The sequence below is a fragment of the Barbus barbus genome (genome assembly GCF_936440315.1).
Source record: "Barbus barbus genome assembly, chromosome: 45".
Classification (NCBI taxonomy): Eukaryota; Metazoa; Chordata; class Actinopteri; order Cypriniformes; family Cyprinidae; genus Barbus; species Barbus barbus.
This window is the reverse complement of record NC_136723.1, coordinates 8,962,608-8,984,726: the sequence shown is the minus strand read 5'-3', so window position 1 is coordinate 8,984,726 and position 22,119 is coordinate 8,962,608. Positions and strand designations below refer to the sequence as shown.

General features: G+C 37.7%; 1 protein-coding gene across 1 annotated transcript in view; it reads right to left on the bottom strand.

Moving 5' to 3' along the window:
* LOC306864178 (roundabout homolog 2-like) overlaps positions 1 to 22,119 on the bottom strand; it is a gene marked incomplete at its 5' end in the record, with an annotated part of 75,831 nt that overhangs the window by 33,095 nt on the left and 20,617 nt on the right. Inside the window, 4 exons of the mRNA XM_079407939.1 lie at positions 5,866 to 5,993; positions 7,494 to 7,632; positions 7,734 to 7,854; positions 8,998 to 9,155. Coding sequence (XP_079264065.1) covers positions 5,866 to 5,993; positions 7,494 to 7,632; positions 7,734 to 7,854; positions 8,998 to 9,155 — 546 coding nt within the window. The remainder of the gene's footprint in view (positions 1 to 5,865; positions 5,994 to 7,493; positions 7,633 to 7,733; positions 7,855 to 8,997; positions 9,156 to 22,119) is intronic.

Below are 22,119 nucleotides of genomic sequence, written 5' to 3'. Positions count from 1 at the left end.
AGACAGAATCTCTTCCTGTTTCTCCTCGCACAAAGTCTGGCTAATCTAACCCGGTGTGTATTAAACGTCTGGCTTTTCCACTGAATACAGAATGTTCTGACACACTTATACAGTTAATTTTATAACTATGTTGCAAAACCCAAAATCTAGCTTTTCACTGTCTACATAGGCACCTACTTTTAAGAATGTGTGAAAATCACAAGTTGATTTCAAGAGAGTCTATACTAATAACTTGAGTCAATAATAAGCACACAGAAATCACACAGACAAATATTAATTGTATAGATATTTTTCAGTACTGAATACAATACACTTGAAAAGGCTAATTGCAATGTCTACCGGCGTACACTACTGTTCAAAAGATTAGTGGGGGTTTTTTTTGAAGCAAGGACATATTAAACATTGTCGCAAAATATATTTCGCAACAATGTTTAATATTTCCTATATGAAATTAAATGTAGATCATATTTGCATAATGTAGATATTTATGTAGATAAATGTAGACATCTGCATAAATCTCCAGCATTTTGGATTTTTAACATTTTAACATCTTCGTAAAAATGAAAATAACAGATTTGTCTTGAGCTGTTTATAACAAACCTGTGAGCAATAAAATCTTCTGTTAGATACTGTTTGCAACAGCTTTGACACTGGCTTCTGTGCCTAAAAATGTTGCCTAGGTGGGCAGCTCACTAGGTTTTGGATGATATTCTTTGTCAAGCTAAAAAAAAAAATACTACAAAACAGTTTGAGTAGCTCTAAAAGTACATTTCCCGAAGTTTCAATTAAATGTAACTCATCCAAGACGCAAATAACAAAAGAAAAAATAAAAGCACCAAAGACCCAAGTCGGGTTGTATGAAAACTACCACCCTGCAGGGAACGGTTTCTTTTTACCCATTAAAAAGAAGCAGTACACTCTTGCTTGCCTCTGAAAACATGTTCTTTCTTTCATTCTGCCTGTCTGTCGGTCTGTCTGGCTAACACTGAAGTGCTCCGTCAGCATCAGATATAGAGGTTTCCACTTGTGAAAAAGCAATGTTTTTCCTCGACAGAAATAACATATCTGGCAATTACTTCTCTGTCACATGTACTCCTCATTGTGCCTTAAGTTAAATACAGTTCTCACAAGAAAAACAAAGCAAGTGGTACAAAATTCAATTTCTAAAATAGCCAAAAGTGCAAGTATTTATTTTATGCTATTTATGAACACTTTCAAGGGTAAAACGATTGTAGGCTTGGTGACTCCGCAAAGCTTCAAAGCCAAACCCAAGAGGTTTCTTCTGACAATAAGGAGTTGTTCTAGCTAACTGAGTGGGCCACACTGCACAAAACCATCTTGGGGAAAAAATCAGTTCCAGATCCCTCAGATCTTCTAGAACTCACATCCACTGAGGCATCATGGGCACTGCAGCGGTAATGGTCAAGCTTTGGAGCAGAGGACCTCTCTTTCAGCGTATCTGTAATTTGATCACATTTTTCTCATAGTCTGGAGTGAAAGGACAGAGGTCACTCCTGCACAGCGCTAGATAATGACCTTTTGTAACTCTCCTCAGTAAAGGCACATCCAGAGCAGTCAAAACCCAGTCACACTTCAAAAGCCTCTGAAGTTTTCAGTATGTTGTTTTTAACAGTGAAAACCAGTGTTACTGCTCTGCATATCTGAATTAATGAGCTGGACTAGAATAGAGACTCATTACTTCTGTGTGTAGAAGGGATAGTTCAACCAAAAATAAGAATGCTGTCATTATTCCAAACCTGTATGACTTTCTTTGTTTTGTAAAAAAAAAACACAGAAGAACATATTTTTCAAATGTATCTGTGCTTTTTTTTTGTCCATACAATGAAAGTCAGTGAGGTTTGGTGTTGTTTTGGACTGCATTGATTTTCATCGAATGGACAAAATCAGTTTCTTTAAAATACCATCTTTTGTGTTTTGCAGAAGAAAGACAGAACATGACATGAGGGTGAATAAATGACAGTTTTCATTTTTGTGAACTCTCCCTTTAAGTGAGCAAAAATGACATGCAAATAGACAAGAGGCGAATGGCCAGCGCAGGATCTTAACCTTTCACAACCAATCACAGCCTCCAAATCATGTGAAGCACAAGCACACGCATGCAGAGAAATGAAATGGAATGGTACTTACGAGATGGGCCCACTATAATGGCGGTGAGGATGGAGAGAGACAAAAAAATGGATAAAATGAGATGAGTGAACTGGAAATTTGGATTTTATATTTAGAACATGAATGAAAAAAAAACAAAATAGTCTGGGTGATTAATAAAACTCAAGTGGGATGAAACAACAATGGGCAGCAGTGACAGGAAAAGGAGATCAGGAGGAAGTGATGAGAGAAACTCTAAATTATGTTCCGTTCATGTCATGTTAGAATTACCATAATTACAAGATGACACTGAGCTGTTGACATCATTGGACTAGCAAAAATATATTTCTATGACAACACCCATAACACCAAAAAAAAAATGCACATGCAATTGTTTGGTTCATAGTATGTCTAATACTTAAATACTTACTTATACAATGTATAAATCTAACACTTACTATAAATATTTCAATATATTTATTATAATACTTACTAAAAAGTGAGTAAACCCCTCACATTTCGGCAACCATTTTAGTGTATCTTCTCAAGGGACAATACTATAGAAATTAAACTTGGATATATTTTAGAGTAGTCAATGTGCAACTTGTATAGCAGTAAATATTTACTGTCCTCTGAAAATAACTCAACATACAGCCATTATTGTCAATAAAGCTGGCAACAAAAGTGAGTACACCCTAAGTGATAACAGCTATATGTCGTTTAACCATGCAAAGCCACATGTCCTATTCATCATGTTCATGTTTTTGTCTGCTGGATAGGACCATACAAATGTGTGTATCTTGCAATAGAGCAGTTAAAATTTGTTGCTTTGAGTACAATTCTCTCATAATGACCACTGGATGTTCAACATGGCACCTCATGGCAAAGAACTCTCTTGAGGATTTGAGAATTAGAATTGTTGCTCTCCACAAAGATGGCCTAGGTTATAAGAAGTTCGGTAACACCCTGAAACTGTAGAAACAGTGAAACAGTACAGTGGCCAGTGTCATACAGAGGTTTTCCAAGATGGGTTCCACTCGGAGCAAGCCTCGCAAGGGTTGATCAAAGAAGTTAGGTTTTCGTACTGTGCGTCAGGTGCAGAAGCAGGCTTCAAAAAATGATGCATGAGTGCTGCCAGCATTGCTTTAGAGCAGTGGCTTTGAAACCAGTCCTGCGAGCACACCCAACACTGAACATTTGTAGGTCTCTCATATCTGACACACCTATTTCAGGTCTTGCTGTCTCAACTAATGAGCTGATGAGTTGAATCAGGTGTAATAGATGACGGAGACAGAAAATGTGCAGTGTTGGTGGTGCTCACAGGACCGGTTTGAAAACCACTGCTTTAGAGGTTGCAGAAGTGGAAGGTCAGCTTGTCAGTGCTCAGACCATATGCCGCACACCGCAACAAGTCAGTTTGCATGGCCGTCATCCCGGAAGGAAGCCTCTTCTGAAGCTGGCTCACAAGAAAGCCCGCAAACAGTTTGCTGAAGACAACCTGTCCAAGAGCATGAATTACTGGAACCATGTTGAGATAACGATAAACTTGTTTGGCTCAGATGGTGTCCATGTGTGGTGACGCCCTGGTGAGGAGTACCAAGAAAATTGTGTCTTGGCTACAGTCAAGCATGGTGGTGGTAGCATCATGGTCTGGGGCTGCATGAGTGCTGCTGGTACTGGGGAGCTGAGGTTCATTGAGGGAAACATGGATTCCAACATGTACTGTGACATTCTGAACCAGAACATGATGCCCTCCATTCAGAAACTGTGCCAAACGGCAGTTTTCCAACATAACAACGACCCCAAACACACCGCCAAGATAACAACTGCCTTGCTGATGAAGCTGAAGGTGATGGAGTGGCCAGTGTGTCTCCGGACCTGAACCCTATTGAGCACATGTGGGGCATCCTCAAGTGGAAAGTGCAGAAGCACCATGTGTCTAACATCCAGCAGCTCCGTGATGACATTATGGAGGAGTGGAAGAGGATGCCAGCGACAACCTGTGCAGCTCTGGTGAATTTCATGCCCAGGAGGATTAAGGCTGTGCTAGAGAACAGTGGTGCCCCTACAAAATATTGACACTTTGGACACGGTTTTGACATGTTCACTTAGGGTGTACTCATTTTTGTTGCCAGTTATTTGGAAAATAATGGCTATATGTTGAGTTATATTTAGAGGAGAGTAAATTTCTACTTCTATACAAGCTGCACATTGACTACTCTAAAATATATCCAAGTTTAATTTGTGTAGTATTGTCCCTTGATTTGGCATTTCCAATTAATGTAGACCTGTTACATTCTTATTATATTTTATTATTAAATTAAAAGTACAATAAATTTGCCCAGCAATTATTACTGCATAACTGACACGCTGCAAAGATAAGATTAGGCTATTTACTCCTCAATTAAAATGTTTTTAAAAGGGTCTTTTTAAACAGGTCTATTAGGCTACGGCTACCTACAATGAATTATAGTCCAATAATTAAAATATTAACACTGCAGTCATCAAAAAAATCAATGAAATAAAAGCTTTTATTTCGAGCACTGACTTGATTTCCAAAACAACCTATTTAACACAAAATACGTTTCTTCTATTTTTTTTTTTTTTTTACTGTGTTCGGGCCACAAGAGAAATATTAAGGAAAAAATTTTAAAGAGCTATAGGCTATACCGTTATCAGCATGTTGAAGTAGATTTGTCTCTCGTTGTCTCTAAGAGCATAAGCGGCGTCAGATGCCGAAAGCTCAGTCATTAAGTTTTTACTTTCACTTTCTGTTTATAGTGAATTGACTGAGATTAAGACGTTCACCAGCATAAATCTTGCGCAAAGTTTGCACGTGTGCAAATCCTGGTGCAAACACGTGCTTGTGGTGATATCCATTGGCTCGCCTTCATGGTTTAAAACAGAAATATTTCCAAAATTGCGACATAACCAATTGCCCCGCCCCCCCGTATTGAAACCGAACCGTGAAACCACAGTGTCATATCGAACCGAACCGTGAATTTAGTGAACCGTTACATCCCTAATATATATACAGATATGTGCTAGTGGTGATAGAGCCATTTTAGTTTTTTTTCCATGATATTAGAATAAACAAATTGTAGAAGTCAAAACAAAATAACTAGCAATTTCAAGGTTTGGAAAAAAACTTCAACTGTTTCAACCAGTTTCATAACTACGCTAATTTCAACATGACATGAACAGGAATAAACTCATGTTATAGATTCCTTCTGTCTAAAAGTGAAGCCTACAATGTTTCTACAAAGCTGTACTAATAATATTTCAGTTTCATTCACACGTTGAATCATCGTCCATCAGCTGTCAGGTGAAATCATTCACAGCAAGTGTGCTGCTATAAACATCTATTAAGTGTGTAGAATATTCTTAATGCGTGCATGTTCTCAAGCCCACAATAATGTTTTATGAAGCAAGATGTGCCTCTAACCAGATGGAATTATGTTAATTGCATCTGGTAGCTTTAAATAATGGCTGTTGCCATAGCACTTCACTCCTGTAATCAGCAAAATGCAAGGCCAGCATGTGTGTATGTGTGTGTGTGGGCTCCAGCTATTACAATTCAGACTCAGTTGAGTGTGTGTGAGAAAGATGCTTAAGTCAGTGAGAAATATATTATAGAATTATTGTCAAATCTGTCAGATGTGCTGCTGTGTGGACGTGTATGTGTGCGTGTGTGTGTGTTTGAGAGAGAATTACTGAGCTAAGCAGCATTTGTGCGTCTGCACAGTTGTTGTAACTCACCGTGGACCTGAAGTGTTCCGGATGCTTCGGCTTTGCCCACGCTGTTCTCAGATAAACAGGTGTACGAGCCTTCATCTTCAGCCTTCACCAGAGTAAGACGCAGACTGTTGTCGGTACGGATCTCAAACCTGCCAGGAAAAAGACACACACACACAACGAAGTTACTCTCTAGTCTGCCTATAAACAGTCCCAGTGTTCTCTGCCAGCTGTATCAGCAAAGTCTCGCTACATTGGATTTTAACACTGTAACGCTTCAGTGTGAATAACATCTGCTGCTAACAGTGTTCAAGGAGTTTTTAACTTTTAAATACATTTTTTAAATTCCAGTATATTATTTAACAAAAAATAGTTTAAAATATCAAATAAAAAATATATTTACAAAAAACATAAAAGTACTGATTTAATACATATAAAACAATTTAAAATTAAAATGCAATTATTTTATTATTCAAAATAATATTCCTTTAAAGCTCTAATGCTTCAGTGCGATTAACATCTGCTCCTAACAGTGTTCAGTGATAGGGATGGGCATTTTTGCCAATTTCTTATTTCGATCATCGATAGGTTTCAAAAACGATTAATCGAGTACTCGGGGGGCGGGGGGCGGGGCATGGCCGTAATGGAGATAATGAAAATATCTGAAGACTGTTATGAAAATGAATGTTAAAAATAAAAACATGACATGAAAACATGTCTATGAAAACATGAACACATGACTAGATGTTAGATTATGATTATGATGCAGCAATGTTATTAAAAAAGAATCATCTAAAAACGAATAGCTGCCTGATGTGAAGCTGACTTTATGCCAATAAACTGAAACCCGTTCTTTGACACTTCCTATGATATTAATCAGATAACTTAGATACACTGCCCTCCAAAAGTTTGGAAACACCCCTGGCAAAGTGTGGTTTTGGACGATATCAGCATAAATCCTTATTATTTTTTGGTGCAAATACATAAAAATAGCTTGACATTATCATTGAAGACCAGCAATAAAACATAATAATGGCAATATATACATGTCAAAGTCAGACATGCACCTCTTGCCTCTTTCAACAATTGATTGCCAATTCAAAGTCAATGTTTGAATAAACTGACAGCTCGGATGCCCAGATTATGCAGAGCTGTAATAGCTGCTAATGGTGGATTTTTTGATGAATCGAAAATGTAAAGTTTTTTCAGTGTATAAACTGTTTATGTAATAAAATATGTTTTCGTAGTTTGTGTTGTCCCTTATCAGTGCAAAATTATCACAAATTAAAAAGGATTCATGCCAATATTGACCAAAACCCCACTTTTCTAGGGCGTTTCCAAACATTTGGAGGGCAGTGTACATAACATAGATGTAACATTACAATGTTTTATATAATTTTATTTTGTCTTATTACAATAATAATAATAATAATAATAATAATAATAATCATCAATTTAGAATCAATTCAATATATATTTAATAAAATATTATTTTATTAAATACAATTTATATATATATACATAATGCATTATAATTATTATTATTATTATTATTATCATCATCATTATTATTACTACTACTTCTACCAATATAAAATAATTTATTTGAAATTGAAAATGCCACCATTGTATTGCTTCTGATTGAGTCTCACCTTCCCCGAGGCAGTTCTCCTTCCTCTTTCCTCCAGCGTATGGTGGGAGTGGGGTCTCCCTGAACCTCACACTGAAAATCCACTGTGTCATCAGCGAGGACCACCTGATTCACAGGTCTGCGTACAAACATGGGCCGCTCTACAGGAGAAAGAATTCCCAGAAAGATTCCCAGAGAAATCAATGTGAGAGTGAAAGAGAGAAAACGAAAGCTATAGGATAAAGTAGAATTACAAACCTACCAAACACTACAAGCTCAGCAGGGTCACTGTCCTTCTCTCCAACCATATTAGTGCCGACACACACATACATTCCTGCATCGCTCTTCCTTGTGTTTGAGATCATCAGCTTCCCTCCACGGATCTGTAAGGAAAAGCACACCAAGATCTGTCAGGGGTATGCATTTATAAAACATCTAAAAGAAAAAGACACTAAAATTCTGAGTTGGTCCCCACAGGAAGCCTAACATGCTGTGATGTTTTATGAACATGGTTTCTGAGCTCGAGAAAAAAATAAATACTAAAGCAAAAGCCAGTTTGATTGTTTATGAAACACTTGACACAGAGAGCACGGCCAAACTAATACATTTAATAAAAGTGCTTTAATAGCCCATTTAGTCGAGTCATAGACGGACAATGAGAGAGACACAAACAAAGAGACACAGTTGTAATGTTGAGAGAACAGAGAGATGTATATAAATATATATTCCTATCTGTTAGTTTGAGCTTGTTTGTGTGAGTTTTTAAGAGTAATGTCCTCTCTAAACTTCTTCCTTTATTTTTCTAAATGTTACCATACCAACACGTTTTTGTTTCTGTTCAAAACTGATTTGACTGCATGCTTTGTCAGCATTAGATGGAAAAAAATAATAAAGTGCATTGAACATTGAGTAAAGTACAAGTACACCGAGATTCATTCTAGAGCCATTAAAAAAAGATAATAAAAAAAAATATATATATATATATAATAATAATAATAATAATAATATTATTATTTATATAATAATAATAAATAAATAAATAAATAAATATATATATATATATATATATATATATATATATATATATATATATATATATATATATATATTTATTTAGGTCTGTAATATTTGAAAAAAGTCTCTTATTGCTGCATTTATTTGATCAAAAATACAGTAAAAACAGTAATAATTTAAAATATTACAACTTAAAACAGCTGTATTTTAATGTTAAAATGTACTTTATTCCTGTGATGCAAAGCTGAATTTTCAGAAGCCATTACTTCGGTCTTCAGTGTCACGTGATCCTTCAGATATGACGATTTGCTGCTCAAGAAACATTTCTTATTATTACTATCACCAGTGTTGAAAACATTGTGCTGCTTAATATTTTTGGTGGAAACAGTGATGCGTATATATTTAGGGTTCTTTGATGAATACAAGAACGGTATTCATTTGACATGTATTTTTAAATGTATTGGAAAATAAAAGAAAAAGGGAAAGAGAGAAGGCAGAAGACAGAATTTCACCGTTATCCTCTCGTCCTTGTCGTTCACTTTCACATTGTTCCTCTTCCAGGAGATAGTGGGTTCTGGGTGGCCCCGTGGAGGGATGCACTCCATCACTGCCGGCTCCCCTGCTGCCACCACCACATCACTGGGGGTCTGTCGAAAATCATCCCGGAGAACTGAAGAAACATGGAGAAAAGACAGAAATAATCAGCAACAGGGATTGGGGATAACTATGAACATAATAACTCCACTAACAGCTACACTTTACTGTGCAGCGGCATTTTGGGATATTAGTTTAGTGCCATGCAATCATTTTGTTAGTTGGTTTTCCTGGTTTAATTTGTTTGCAATGCTGTCCTGTTCTCCCCCTGGTCTTAATTTGCTCACTGTCCATGTCGGCCTAATAAATAATGCATTGTTCCTCTAACACATGACTATGAATAATTAAATCAGTTAGACACCGGCAAAAATCCCCCTTCTTTTGTTACTGATACTGGGGGGAAAAATGTCACAAACAGAACACAAAAATGACAGTGTGTGCAAAAACACATACAGCACATGCAAACGCAAAAACGGCAACATAGGCAATAACCAGCAGCACAAATATCCTTCAATCGACCTTCTCACACCTTTGGGGCTGATGATATCAGTTCCCCTCTCAATCTGGATTTCCATTTTATTGCCATTTATCAGATTCCTTAGTGCCGGCTCTGCCAATACTTTAATCTGGCCAGTGCTCTATCAACCCCTCTAAATCGTTCTGCAGCTGCACGTTTCCAATTGGTGTTTGTGGCCCAGAGCAAAAGGTCTGCGTTCAGATAGAGTGTATGAAGTGGAAGGTTTTCGATATTGTGCTGGATCAGATCCAAAAGTCAACCAAACTACGGCTCTCTCACTCAGAACACAATATCCAGAGCTCAGACAGCAAATAAATCCACTGAAATAGGACCCTGTTTTAGTCAGCAAGCCATGAGAGAAGGAAATTTAAAAGTTCCCTTTATAGCCAGAGGGAACAGACTGAACTCGAACACTAAAACAGGCAGCAGACACTAAATAGTGCCTGAAGAAATTCTGCTAGCAAAATCATATTGTATTTTTTTTCTTATCTTGATAAATCAGCAATTTCAATTTTCCGTTTTTCATTCACTAATAATTGCTCACTGCCTATTCACAGAAATAGTTTCCATTTCAATTTCAGTCAGTTTCACAAAATGAGAAATTTATAGAAGCCCGTTTCAGAATAAAAAACTTTTGAGTTTGTGAGATAAAAAGTCGCAATTACCTTTATTTGTTATGCCGTGGTGGAAACAAGCTTCTATAGAAATTTGTTTTCATTCTCATTCTTTATTGATGAATTATTCTAAAATAATCATCTAAATCATTCTAAAAGGGGGCATGTGCCTACAGTTGGTAATTAGCATAAGACATGCCCACCTCCATATAAGGGTATACCACACAACCTCTCAAGTTCAATAACTCTTCAAATTTATCCAAGGCCCAATGATGCTCAAGGCCAATAGAAAAACAACAAAGCATTTTCATATAGAACATTTTTATGCAGAATCTATACTAACAAAGACATACTGTATAAATTATTTCTCATTGAAAAAAGGACAGACTCAAACACTGGGATAAATAAACACAATTATACACATTCTGCTCTATGATCAGGCAATACAGGTCAGCAGTACAGTTCCCTTAATTTTAATTAATACCTTCACAAACAAGAATCAAACTGCCTAATTCGCTCTCTTTTTGACACGGTTTCTCCTATCTGCCGCCTTTCTCGTTTTGTCCTTTTCTCTTGACTGAGCTGAACCTCTCCAAATTCTGCAATCCAACTGAACTGACAGAGGACTGATAACATCCGAAGGCAGTCATTTCTCTCTCTTCCCATCCATCTTTTTCACACTCTCTCTCGACCTGACCACTTCACATGTCTCCTCAAAATCATACAATCTGAAAAGTTTGAAGACTTAGAGAACTTTTTTTGTTTTAGCTGAAACTGACATATCAGAAGTGTTACATAAATTTTCAGAGCATAAAAACAAGATTTCTGAAGCTGCGGAGGTTGAGCTTTACACCATAATTTGCACATCAAGCCCTAACTATGATTAATTAATTATAGAGAGATGATGGGGTAAAAATGTTGCATATTAAAACAGTCCATTATTTCGAAACACTATCGAAACACTATCGGTTTCTCAATTCTAGAAAGCACTTGGGTTTAGTTCCAGTATATTAAATTAATTTAGAAGAAGTTTGTATCTAAAGTCAACATAAACAATACTTTATTGCAGATATTAATAGTATGAATTATTAATTGATATTATAATTATGTTTATTTATTTATTTACATTTTTTTAAATATCCACAAGTGATTCGGGTCCATATATATTACATATAACAACAAATTACACTTTCACAATGTCACTGTCCTTAAAATGATCCCATTACACATTAGCATTTTAAGATAAACGCATATGAGTGTTATGAATATTCTCCTAAATGGAAGACATTAGTCTTTTATGCCAAAATCTATCATTGTCATGCACATAATAGATCGACGGCACCACAGTCAAGGTTTGCGGCTTGGGGACACCGGCTGTCCTTTACCACCGCGAGCGGTTAGTGAGAGTTTGATGCTATCTCAAGGTCCCTAATACCTCTTGATGAGCAGAAGAACCGGAGTGTTTCTGCAGTGTGTCCTCGAGATTAGAGTCACAAATCTTTAGAGGCGCTATGGATCGATATAATGCAAGATTTATTATAGCCAAAACAGACTGAAAAGCCGTAGATGGACAAAAAAATTAATAAAATCAAGCTGAAATCAAATTTGTTTCTGACTATTAATTATGGGTGAGAATCAGTTATGGCGTAAGTGAATCAGCATGTACGCTTTCACTTTAGGATGGATAATGTACGGCCATTACGTCTAAATTACTGCATTAATGTCGCTACAATGTCATCATGGCAGGCGGGAGAGTTGGGTTTGATGAATGAAGCTCTCCGAGCGTGTGCTAGTGAATATATATTGTTAATGAATCCAAAGCAGGACAACAGAACAGGCAGATATTAGCGTTAGCTATTGGGGCGCCCCCTCTTTGCACCTCTAATGGATGTCTGTCAGCTGCTGCCGTTTTAATTTCCTTCCCTTCAAATGTATGCGATGGAGTGGCGTCAGGCTTGAATATACATTACACTTCATGAGGATGTCATAGTGAATGATGGTGGCATTCCTGCTTGACAAACATGTGTGTAATTGGAAGTCTACTGACGATGCATTTTAAAATAGGAAAAACCAAAGCCTGTTGTGGCAATCACATTTCATTAAAGGGATAGTTCACCCAAGAATAAAAATTCTGTCATTAATTCCTCACCCTCTTGGTATTCCAAACCCGTAAGACCTTTGTTCATCTTTGGAATACAAATTAAGATCAATTTTGATGAAATCCGAGAGCTTTCTGACCCTGCATAGACAGCAATGCAACTGACACATTCAAGGCCCAAGGACATTGTTAAAATAGTCCATGTGACATCAGTGGCTCAACCGTAATTTTATGAAGCTATGAGAATACATTCTGTGCACAAAGAAAACAAAAAATAACAACTTTATTCAACAATTTCTTCTCTTCCACGTCAGTCTTCAACAAAGTGTTCACAAAAGTACCACGACACATACATTCTGAAGTAGAACGTCCATCTCTCTTACTTCATCGTCTGTGTGTTCTGGTTCAAATAAGTAAGGCAGGGCAAAAAGTTGCAAGTCATCCATCTCCTGTTTGTAAACAAAGCAAATCGCATCTGGGTTCCTATTTTAACAATGTCCTTACTACTGTTCTGGGCCTTGAACATGTCAGTTGCGTTGCTGTCTATGCAGGGTCAAAAAGCTCTCTGATTTCATCCGAAGATGAACGCAGGTCTTACGGGTTTGGAATGACTTGAGGGTGAGTAATTAAATGACAGAATGTTACATATACACATATATATATATATATATATATATATATGTGTGTGTGTGTGTGTGTATGCGTAAAATAACTGTTCTGTGCATCCTTTCATGGCGTATTGCTTTATTAGACACCAAAACAACATCAGTAATGTTACGAAGTAAGTCTTAAATATCTTGATAAGATTTTAGTCAGCAGGGCGCTGAGCGTTAGTCAAATCTATTTGAGCAAGTTTGAATCCCTGGCCCTACCTGCGGCTTTAATTAACCCTCATGAACCGGTCCCGAAACACACTGTATGTGAGCTTTCAACTAATTAATTTCCCCACACACGCACTCACATGCATATAATCAGCATTGAAGAGGAGAGTCTCGTGGGCTTATGGAAATCTAATGTTACCCTGTCAAGCCAACAACAGATCCAGTTCCCTTGAGAGAGGCGCCCTCAGATCTGGGGGAAAATAAAGTTCTCGTGAACTTTCCCATTGTTGCCGCAAATACAGCTTCTAGTAAACAAGCAAACTCACTATAATTATTAGAGGGGCTTGCTAAACCAATAAAAAGTGAGTATCATCTTCTCTTGTTCCTATCTTGACAATCATGACCTTAAGGTACAAATGACTCCAACATGTGGGAAAGGGTATAATTTCAAACTAGTCCTAGGCCATATCTGACCAAGAGAGCTTCTATAAACCCTGATTAGACTTCCAATTACCCATAAACCCTAGGTAGGAAGGATTAGGACTTTGACCTTCGACCTCTTACGTCGGCCTCAGGGGGAAACCCCCTCTCCTTCTCCTTCTCTCCATCTTTCTATCTTCTCTGAAAACAAAGTCAGTGTAATCCTACCCGTGAGCACTGCAGTCCACTTCAATTACTGGCCACTATATAGCTGCATTCTGTGGGGCATGGCTAATGAATCCCCCGACTCGCAACCTTTCCCCTCTCAAAAATCAATTCTTCATCCCCAGTCCTTCATTCATTTTAAAGTCGGATCTCTGACATTGTAAGGTATCCCTTAAAACCGCCAGCATACGACTCTGCTGGGGGCTTTCACTTGCACCCAGTGCAGCTGTCTATACAGTAATGAGTCTGTTTGTTTGAGTCACTAAGCGGCAGGTGAAAGGCTTTACGAAATCAATTCAAAAGCAGAGACCGGTTTGTTTGAGGTCTTTTTCAACATTACAACCAGTTTGGATTGCTGAAATGTGCAATCCAATCTGACCCACAGGTTGTTTTTATGTTTTTTCGAAACGAATGCATCCACTTAGCAATCATTCACACCTAATGAAACGGTTTATCGTCAAGCGTGTTCAGGCACTCAAAAGCACGTTACTTTGTTGCCTGAAAGCTTGCATGTTTTACGAGCCCTCATGAATAAAATCTAATATTCAAATGATCGAGGAGAAATGACAAATGGCTCTCTCTCAGTGATGAAAGGTTTATGTTCGCAGGGGCGCTTTCAGCATTTGAGCTGGTCATCTGTCAATCTGTCCTCTCTGCATGAAGCGATCCGTCACATGCTCAGACAAACATAGACAAGCGCACACTGAAGATGGCTTCATTGAAGCAGACATGGGCTGTAATCTCAGCGCGTGATCGTTGCGAAGCATTAATCTTATTAAATTCAGGTCAGGAAATCACGAACCATGTCAATATCAGTTTTACAAATGCTAATCCACGTGCCTCGATATTAAAAATCTGCACTGCTCCTTCCAAGGTGAATTTGATTTACGGATGCACAAGTGCCCAATGATGCATCTTACATGTTTATGATTTCATACTATTTATTTAATCTCACTCCATTCGAGCTATGTGTGTTTAGCATGCGTAATCAGGTGAACAGGTGGTAGTTGACTAGCAGGCTATTGATTTATCTGATTGATGAGGTATGATGCTAATCATTATCTGTGTGTGTGGACATATGGAGAGCTTTAGGCCTGTCCGCTGGCCCCTCAATCCTCTCATCTTCTTTAAATGGCTACGTTTGTCCTTCAGCCCCCTGGATGTCCACTTATCCACAGCAGACCACCCCAGACCAGGGCAGACCTGAGGCAGGAAAAGGGAAAAAACATACCACTCAGGCAGTCACCCAGCACCACTAAAAAAAAAAAAAAAAAGCCCTCAGGGATTCTCGGTTTTTGAAAGAAGTCTTTTATACTCATCAAAGCTGAATGAATTTATCAAAAATACTGTAAAAACAGTAATATTTTGAAAAACTATTACAATTTAAAATAGCTGATTTCTATATTAATATATTTAGAAAATGTAATTTATTCCTGTTTTGACAAAGCTGAATTTTCAGCAAACATTACTCTAGTTTTCAATGTCACATGATCTTTTAAAGATTTTTCTAAAATGCTGATTTGATGTGCTTAATTTTATGGAAACTGTGACACCTTTTTCAGTTATTTTTGATGAGTAGACAAGAAAAGCATTTATTTGAAACAGAAATGTTTTATAACAGTGTAAATTAATTTAATGTCACGTTTGATAAATGTATCGCATCTTTGGCAAAAAAAAAAAAGTATTAATTTGTCTATTATTTAAACTTACGGTCCCCAAACTTTTGATCTTTAGTGTATGTATAGATCACACACACATCCCAAATCACGTATTTATGCACAATTCTATGACGTTTTGTAGTATAAAATAGTGTGAGTAGAATAGAATGGTTCAGTGCATTCACACTGAATATTCCAAAAAGAAAAAGTTTACTTAAAATACCAGGATGATGCACTTAAATAACCGAAAAAATTAAGTGTGGAACACTTCATGCACTCAACTGTCAGTTTTAATTACGTAGCGAAGGGGGAGGGGCTATCTGACTAAACTTTATATAGTTCACATGATTGAGCATATAGTGTATAAGTTCATACTGTATAGTGTGTCATTTGGGATGCAGTTATAGATAGACTAAGAGTTTGAAATGCTGCATTTGGTGCATAAAATTGTACAGACTCTTGTTCACAAGGAAATTGAAGAAACATGCAAACACATTCATAAAATATGTCTTGGGAAAAAGATGGGTCCTCATGGGCAGCCAAGTATTGGCTGAAAATATTATAGATATTTAAGCGGCTTCTCTTGAGCTGTCTGAGTGTATGAGTGATTTCCTTCTGTTCTCTGTAGTGATTTGTGGCCGCCACTAAGAGTTCCCTTGTGGAGTCAACACAATTACAGCAGATTTGAGAACGAGTACTTCTCTTGATTACACCTGTCTCTGGCCCACATGAAAGGACATCTCAATATCTTCCTCCAAATCTCTGGATAGATGCGGCTAAGCCTCTGCCCTTCAGTTGGTTATGGCAGGAAACAATACACTGGCTCACAAGTGCAAGCAAAAGAACCCGAAGAACTTGTGACATTTTGAGGAATTTAAACTCTAATCTTCTCTGCCATCAATGACACTTCAGAGGATAAGAGGCTCTAGATCAGGTTTCATATCTTCTGGCTATGAGATGCCACAGCAGCTTGGAAGAGGTTGGATTTCAGAGGTCTTTTGCAGTCACGTTAGCATCAGCATGGCCTGGTGCCGAACACATCTGTTGCAGTCGATGGACCCACGGGCTGGACCGGCTTCTGACAGAAGTCGGGGGGTGGTGGGACAGGAGGGAAGAGGGGTGGAGAGGTAACAGGGGAGTTGGGGGGTTGGATCTGACGCTCAAGGCACGTGCAGCTTGGACATCTGTCCCTCTCTCCTACCCCCACCAGCTAACATCCCCACAAATACACACTATAGTGTGTGCACACACACACACAGAGATCTGCTGCCTTCAACGTTTCATCATCCCAAACCCCGATAGGATCAAAGAAGACTCTCCAGACATAATGAGCTCGGTGCGAGCTCAGGGCAGAAGCCCAGGCCGATATTGCCTTGGGGACAGTGGGAAATCAACGCTGCTTATACGCCATACTCACTTTTTTCAGTCTCTTTCGGCTTTTGTTTGCAGTGGCATTAGCATGTGCGTGTTTGTCATCATCTCAACGTTCATTTAGATGCTGTCTCTGCTGCTTAGCCATCACCTGAGTCCTGTTAGAACACAACAGCTGGGATCCCTCGCTCTCTCCGTCTCTCTTTCACAGCTGATTGATGAAAAGCATCTGGATGCACTGATGTGGTGACTATGCAGGAAAAATAATTTCCTCCATGTGTGAGTAACGCTCTAACCCACCAGGCTGACGTTAATATTGAGGTACCGTCACAGGTTAATGGCTAAAAGTATATTAAACAGGACAAACAACCCAAGTGAAAAGGCTTAAAGCTGAATTACCAATTTTGTGCGGTTTCATTGATCAGCCCAAAAAGATTAACCATTTCTAATTTTGGTTTAAATAAAAAAATAGAAATAAAGCTAAACAAAAAAAAGATTTTATTTTATCATTTCCCACATAAAATTAAATCTATTCTATAAACAAACAAACAAGCAACTTAATAAAATAATAAAATAAACATAATACTAAACTAAACAAAAAAGGAATAGAGCAATTATTTGTTTTATATACATACACATGTTTGTGTTTGTGTGTGTGTGTGTGTGTGTGTGTGTGTGTGTGTGTGTGTGTGAAATTGCAATATTTGCTACAAAATAACAAATGCATTATATATATATATATATATATATATATATATATATATATATATATATATATATATATATATATATATATGCTTAAATAAACAGCAATTGCAATATTTGCAACAAACCATACAAAAACAAGTACATAACTAAAATAACATGTCAGATATCTGCAATAACATGCAAAAAAGTAAATAACTAAATAAAATGTATAATATCTGCTATAAAAAACATTTAAAAAACAAGTAAATAAGTAACTTGTAAGTAAATGCGTACAAAAGCAAGAAACTTTCTAAAAAAAAAAAAAAAAAAAAAATTATACCACTGCAATCTTTGGGTTGCATGTTCTGGGACACAAGTCAGCTTTACAATGCTTGTAAACCCTTAGTTGCGGCAGCAGACAACCTGTCAAGAAATAACTGTTTACGATCCAAAAGCGCTCCCCAGCACCCCTATCCAGCCTGATGAAATGATATGCATTCTATATGAGGGAAGGGAAGAATGAGAGACGGAGAGATGTATGAGACATGCTGCCAAGGTACATCATTTCAAGGCTCTTAACTGCCAATAAACAGGCCCGTCTGGTCTTCCCTGAAACCTTTTAGCCCTCGCCATGTCAGGGCGACAAATTGAAGTTATAAATGAGTATTCTTTATGGGCAAGGCCACATGTGCAGCGCTGGAGGTTGGTGTCATTATCCAGAAAAAGAGGAGGAGGAAGGGGGGGGGGGTTGACCGTAGGTGGGATCCAGAGGCGCAGAGCCAGAGGAATCGACTCTAACCTCCACCCCATTCACTGTTAATCACTGTCCCACCAGCCCATGCTAGCTACATCAGGGTACGCCAGCCTCATTTAAATGACAGAGAGGTGGTGTTTTATACAGAGGAGACTAATGAAGAGATGGTCATCAGGGAGGGAAACAATCTAGTCATTATGCACTCAGACTGCATAAAGATTCAGTAAATGGTTTTATGAGAATATTCCAATGGGTTACGTGTATCATAATCTTTCTTCTGAAAAATATTTAGTGATCTGTTCATGTCTAAACCCTTCAAAGCCCTCTATAGGAAGTCATAGGAAGTCAGCAAGATTCAGCTCTAAGTTAATCGCAGACTCTCTTGTCTGATAGTAGATGAGATCGTTAAAGGTGTACTTCGCCTAAAAATAAAAATGTTGCCATTTATTCACCCTTGTGTCATTCCAAACCTATTCTAGGACTGTGTTCGATACACTGATAGAGATTTGACGATATGAGTATCAATACAGCTGTCTCTGTATCGATATCGTGGCACATGCGCAGCAATGGACAGCACTTAATTTGAATACAAGAACACAGTTTAAAATGGAGTAGACAAGTGCAAGGTTTCTAAACAATAATGAATGTAGCATAATATATAGGCTACAACATGGTTTAATCTGGCCGCAGAGGAACACAACTGGGTTGCCTGATATAAAGAGACGCAATCCCCGAAACAGAGCCTCCCACTTGTTCAAAACAGAAATATCTGCTAAGTGTGTTACTTATCTTTGCCAACCTGGCAACCATGCATACGCGCTCTCTCTCCACTGTGGATAAACATGCTTGCTTTCTGAAAACACAGTTAAGCTTGCAGTGTAACGATCTCCACTTCAATATTCTATTATCAGAAAAGTGTAGTTTATCAAGTGTTCATTTACGAGAGAGAGGGCCGTGTATGCATGAATTACCACTGTTTGCCGCGTTTCTCTATTAACAGTGAAGCTGTGGCTTTAATTCCTTTAGAAACAACGATGCTATCAGCTCCTCATTGAGAAAGACAATGTAGCTCTTCAGCGATTAAGCTATTTGGTTGATGAAATTGAGGGGCAGCGCTAAAAAGTTTGTGTTCCTGAATATCTGTGTGTGGCCGCAACGTGATCTGTGTGAGTGACAATATGAATTTATTAGAATGAGTACATTATTATTCATGGGCTTAAAAACAAGATGCAAACAATCAGAATATTGTACCTGGTGGGGAGTGCACAATGTAAATATGAAACATACAGGTGCATCTCAAAAAATTACAATATTGAGAAAAAGTTATTTTTTTGTGTAACATTTCAAAAAGTTAAAGTTTCATATATTCTAGATTCATTACATGTAAAGTAAAATATTTCAAAAGTGTTTTTTGTTTTAATATTGATGATTAGAGCTTATTGATGATTAGAGATATCAGCCTGTGGCACAGCTCATCTGGATTGTTTGATTGACGGTTTCTAATCTTTCTCTTGAAAATATCCCACAGATTCCATATGGGGTTCAGGCCAAGCACAATAATATAATGGTCAGCAAACCACTTGGAAGTGGTTTTGGCAGTGTGGACAAGTGCTAAAGTCCTGCTGGAAAAGGAAATCAGCATCTCCATAAAGTTTGTCAGCAGATGGAAGCATAAAGTGCTCCAAAATCTCCTGGTAGACGGCTGCATTGACTTTGGACTTGATAAACACAACAGACGTCACAGCACCCCAAATCATCGCTGACTTCGGGAATTTCGCACTGGACTTCAAGCAGCTTGGATTCTGTGCCTCTCCACTCTTCCTCCAGACTCCAGAAATTGATTTCCAAATGAAAAGCAAAATTTACTTTTATCTGAAAAGAGGACTTTGGACCACTGAGCAACAGTCCAGTTCTTTTTCTCCTTAGCCCAGGTAAGATGCTTCTGACGTTGTTTCTGTTTCAGAAGTGGCTTTGTAGCCCTTTTCCTGAAGATGTCGGAGCGTGGTGACTCTTGATGCACTGACTCCAGCTTCAGTTCACTCCTTGTGAAGCTCTCCCAAGTGTTTGAATCAGCTTTGCTTGACAGTATTCTCAAGCTTGCGGTCATCCCTGTTGCTTGTGCAACTTTTCCTATCCAAATTCTTCCTTCCAGTCAACTTTGCAATTAATATGCTTTGATACAGCACTCTGTGAACAGCCACCCCTTTCAGTAATGACCCTCTGTGACTTTGTGGAGGGTGTCAATGATCGTCTTCTGGACCATTGCCAAGTCAGCAGTCTTCCCCATTATTGTGGTTTCAAAGAACAAGAGATACCCAGAATTTATACTGTAGAGATGATCATTTAATGAAACTCAAATGTAAATATTCAAATATTTTGAGAGACTGGATTTTTGAATTTCATCAGCTGTAAGCTCTAATCATCAAAATTAAAACAAAAAATCTTTTGAAATATTTTTTCTTTACTTGTAATGAATCTAGAATAAATGAACGTTTCACTTTTTGAAATAAGTTACAGAAAAAAAAATTACTTTTCATGATATTCAAATTTTTTTAGATGCACCTGTACTGTATGCCATTACCTATATTTTGTACTGTGGTACAGTTATGTAGGCCCTTCATTATGCAGAGGTCATCTGCCTGATCTGACTATAGTTATCAATGGCCCTACAGTATGCAGTGTTTAACAGCTGTTTTACTAAATTCTGCTGAGGTGAAATTCAGTGCAGTCCTGTATCATGATATGCATCGTATCGTGGCCACTGTATCGGGATAAGTATCGTATCGTGACTTTGCTTACAACTATAGCCCTAACCTATACAACTTTCTTTATTTGGTGGAACAGAAGATAGATATATATATCCAGTGCTTTTTTCGACATCAGTGACTTCAGTTGTTTTTATTAATAATAATAATAATAATAATAATAATAATAATAAATAAATAAATAAATATTAGATAAAAAATATTGGATGAAAAAAACTCAGAAATTGTGCTTTGGGGACTAACTGAAACAGTTATACTTAAAATTAAAATAAAACTAAAAATATCAAATTAAAAACTTAAAATTTTAAATACTATAATAGTATAAAATAGAAGAAAACAAAGCGTTCAAATCAATTTGCCTGCCAATCACATTTGCAATGCATTATGGTTAAGTTTCGGTTGCTTACATCATTACGTTTTTATGATGTAATCTAGACTTCAATAGAGGCATTCTAATTCTCCACCAGACACAACAACACTTCATCTCGTCTGTTTCAGCTCTTCAACAAAACATTTGTTAGCTTTGACTTTTAATCAGAATAAATCATCTAAACTAAATCAGACAAGCCTTGCATTTTCTCATCTTTGATGCCAAATAAGAGGTCAGCTCCAAACCATTTACATAACCTCCCTCACGTCTCAATTTCATCGTATTATGAAGCGTTTCGCAACAACTGAACCTACAAAACCACTTCAATCAAGTGTTTTGGAGGGAAAACAGCTGCTCGGTGGGTGGGTGGCTGACTGTCTAACACGTTCGCCCTACTGTAAACTCATCATTATTCAGTGCTTGGGTGCATTGTGTGTGTAAACCGTTACCAGCCCCTGCGCTACTGGGCACAACACTGGCCCACAAAACGCCTGAGTGGAGAACAAATGTAGAAGAGATAAGGGGATAAGGGATGGGAGGATCTCTGTATTGATGGCACATCCAGGAGGAGAGCCCCAAGCCCCCCCCATAGCTGGTCTTTTTGTATGCAGATACCAACAACAATAAGTCCATTAGTGATGTGGTCTAATCCGGCGCGTGTGGCCGACCACTGTGGAGGCTAATAGAGACATGGGCTTTGGAAAGAAAGAGGATTACTTTAATCTAGTGATGGTCTGCAC